Source organism: Halyomorpha halys, unplaced genomic scaffold (genome assembly GCF_000696795.3).
Source record: "Halyomorpha halys isolate HHAL.00 unplaced genomic scaffold, Hhal_1.1 Scaffold990.1, whole genome shotgun sequence".
NCBI lineage: Eukaryota > Metazoa > Arthropoda > Insecta > Hemiptera > Pentatomidae > Halyomorpha > Halyomorpha halys.
Window position 1 is genome coordinate 231,895 of NW_027113518.1, and position 3,254 is coordinate 235,148.

Consider the following 3,254-nt stretch of genomic DNA (forward strand, 5'->3'; position numbering starts at 1 on the left):
GGATATTGGTAAAAAGAGTCCGAAACGTTGTTCAGGTGTAAAAAAAGGAATAATAATAATAATGAATGCCTAACGAACCCGAAGGTTCGATGCCGATACCGCCAAACGCTCTCTGCATACATCCTTCCAGTGATGCCCCTCCAAACCCAATTCTACTAAATCAGTTATAACGCAATGCTCCCATCTACGTTTCGGTCTAACCTTCGGCCGTCGGTTCAGTGTTTATTAATTTATCATTTAAGGGATCCTATCGTTACTAAGCCCTACAACCTTAAACGGCCATCTTCCAATGCTATAACTTCAATTATATTTACTTCTATCAGAGTTTTATCAGTGGGTAGATTCTCCACATGTTTGTATCATGTCACTATGTCTCCTACAGCAAATTTTCTTGTTGTATATATGGGTATACAGTTGTAAATAACAATAAATAAATTATTTAAAAAAAAAATCATATTTACTGGGTTTAGTTCCCTTAATTCAGTGTTTTGTAGTCTTCTAAATTTTCCAGTTATTTCATCCTTTTTCGGTCCGAATATTTTACGTAATACATTTTTTTTCGAGAACCTTAAGGCGCTGTTCATCCCTTAGTGTAAGAGGCCACGCCTCGCATCCATAAAGAACAGTGGGAAGGATAATAGTTTTGTAAATTATAAATTTTAAGTTTTTGGATAGAAGGCACGAGCTAAGCAGTTTGGAAATTGAAAAAAAAAAAACATTTCCCGCCTTCAACATAGCTTTTATTTCCTTATCAATTTCGTTTTTTTCTAGTTACTGTAGAACCTAAATACTTAAACCTATCTACCTTTTAAAACGTATTTCCTCCTATATCTATATAAGTAAGTAATTAAGTAATTGAGGTACCCCGATAATTTATATTACATCTAACATAAATAAATTTAATCTTTTGTATTTTAATTTTCCCAATTAATTGGAAATATATCTGGGTAATCAGTCATGCATAAAACTTTTATTAAATTTATATTTATTCCTCAGAATGTCTCTTTTATGAAGTATCTTTTTAAAATCACAGGATTTTCTAATTCGTGGAATACAACTCAGATTCATTCAACTAAGTAATTCTAGGTTACCCTGCCTCTTATGTCACAATCTAACAGAACCTGTGATGGAAGGAATTCCTGTTATAGTGTGAAAGTGTCTTCATGACAATAAGCGAGTACAGTTCTGGACATCGAGAAGTCTTCTGTACTCAGGTATGATTGACACCGTATCATTGGACACACAATTTGACGTTATTAGTATAAGGTATAAACGGTATCAAGTATGGTTTATAGAGGAATGATGAACGATGAATAACTCTCTGAGTAAAAAAAAGTAATTTATTTTAATTTAAATGTAAATTGCCTCCTAATTACTGAATCTAATTCGATTTAAATTTGAGTTCTCATTTTTAATTTAAAAAATATATTAAAAATTCAAAAATTTTATTAAGGTTGTCCTCGAGAATGGCTGTATTGCCCGAAACGTCGGACTTATAAAGAAATATTAATTGTTTTGAGACTAAAATAGGATACAATTTTATTATTTAAGCAATACTAACCATGCTCTAAAAGTATAAAGATTATATATAATTTTAAATTTAAATTGTCATTTTTTTCCATTATAAACTCTCTAACCACTCAAACACCCTAGTTTCTAATTTTGAATCCTCTTACATTCCTGACAATCCTCCGAGGCGCCTGAAAAGAAGATGGCCGCGAATCCAGCTAACGTAAAATATCATTACAGTGCTACCAATGGGTAGTTTCTCTACACGCCTGTAACACTCCAATTTAACTTAGATCAGATTTACTAAATGTATTATAATGTACAGTTGTAAATATAAATAAATAAATATTAAAAAAATAAAAATTGTCATTTTATCTACGGAACCTTAACATAATAATTTTTGTTTACAGACTATAATAAAGGGGATCATTTTTGCTTCAAAATTGTTTATTACTTCATTTCACATCAACATTTCGCTCCGGTTGATTATTAAATATAACATAATATCAAATATTAATTAACAGATTTTATTACAATAATTTTATCATAAATCTTAAAATAATTATTAATTTAAAATAAAATACTACAATGTCACAGCGTTGCATACACTTTCTAAAACTGGTGCAAGCTATTTTGTCTTAGTCTTATTTACTTCAAACTTGAAATCCTACAGGTCACTCGAATACCGAAATCCATCTGAGATTTTCATTTAGAAACTCTTTAGAAAATATCAATTAAGTTATATAAGTTAAGGAATGAGTCGAAAAAGATCTTAAATTTTTTCTCCGTAATATCGATAATTTTAAGGCGATAGATGATAGTCTGAAATATCGAACTATAGTCAATTCTAGTTCCTGGACAGTTTGCCTGCATTATTAATATTCAGCACTGCTCGTATATCATGTAAATTGGTTAATATACCATTGATATTTCACAGGTTAACTTTTTCGTAACCTTCTTTATTATTAAATTCATATAATACACACATACATAATGGAAAGGATGAATATATAACTATTATATTAGTATAGTATAATAGTCCAGCCTATCACAGGGTACCTCCTCATCCTCAAGTATATATTTTAGGAAGTTTTAATAATTATTCCAGAATGAATTCTATTAATAGTAATGTAGTAAATTATTGTTTGTAATACATTCGTAAATAAAGTAATTCTTCACTTCCATTACCGGCTGAATTCGTTAACTGCTAGAAGAAATCCTTGAAAGAGGTCCTTAGATCCCCCAATTCGGAAGATGATGAGAGCATGACGATTCCGATGATCCATATCCTCAGGAAGCGGAACAGACCGCAGGACCGTAATCTTCAAGACTATATAGTACTTTTAGGAAGCCTAGGGCCCAGACATCCAGGATGATCCTCAAGGTGTTGGTGCTCGTAGCGGCGATGGTGACAGCGGTTCAGGCCAAGGAACTGCAAGAAGTCGAGGACCGGTCTCTACCATCCCTCACCTTACCCTCGCTTATCAGGACGTCTGTAGATCTAGTTCAAGGTCAGTAGCTATCATATGTGTTCTTTAAAAAGTACATATATCCACTTTTATTAATTTTTCCTTGTGAATAATTTAATGGCTTTCATAATGTAACTTCTTATTTTAATTAATTATACATTAATAAATTGTTTTACCTACGTTTTGGACTGTCTGCCAATTTTCAAGTAATAATTCTAAAAATAATTTCAAAGAACTGTTTATTATAATTTTGTCTATTATTATTTTGTAATAATC

The 3,254-nt window shown here is 31.2% G+C and overlaps 1 protein-coding gene across 1 annotated transcript in view; it reads left to right on the top strand.

Moving 5' to 3' along the window:
• The first annotated feature begins 2,881 nt into the window (after nucleotides 1–2,881).
• Nucleotides 2,882–3,254, top strand: part of LOC136796655 (uncharacterized) — a 9,393-nt gene continuing 9,020 nt past the window's right edge. The window contains exon 1 of the mRNA XM_067050966.1: nucleotides 2,882–3,020. Coding sequence (XP_066907067.1) covers nucleotides 2,882–3,020 — 139 coding nt within the window. The remainder of the gene's footprint in view (nucleotides 3,021–3,254) is intronic.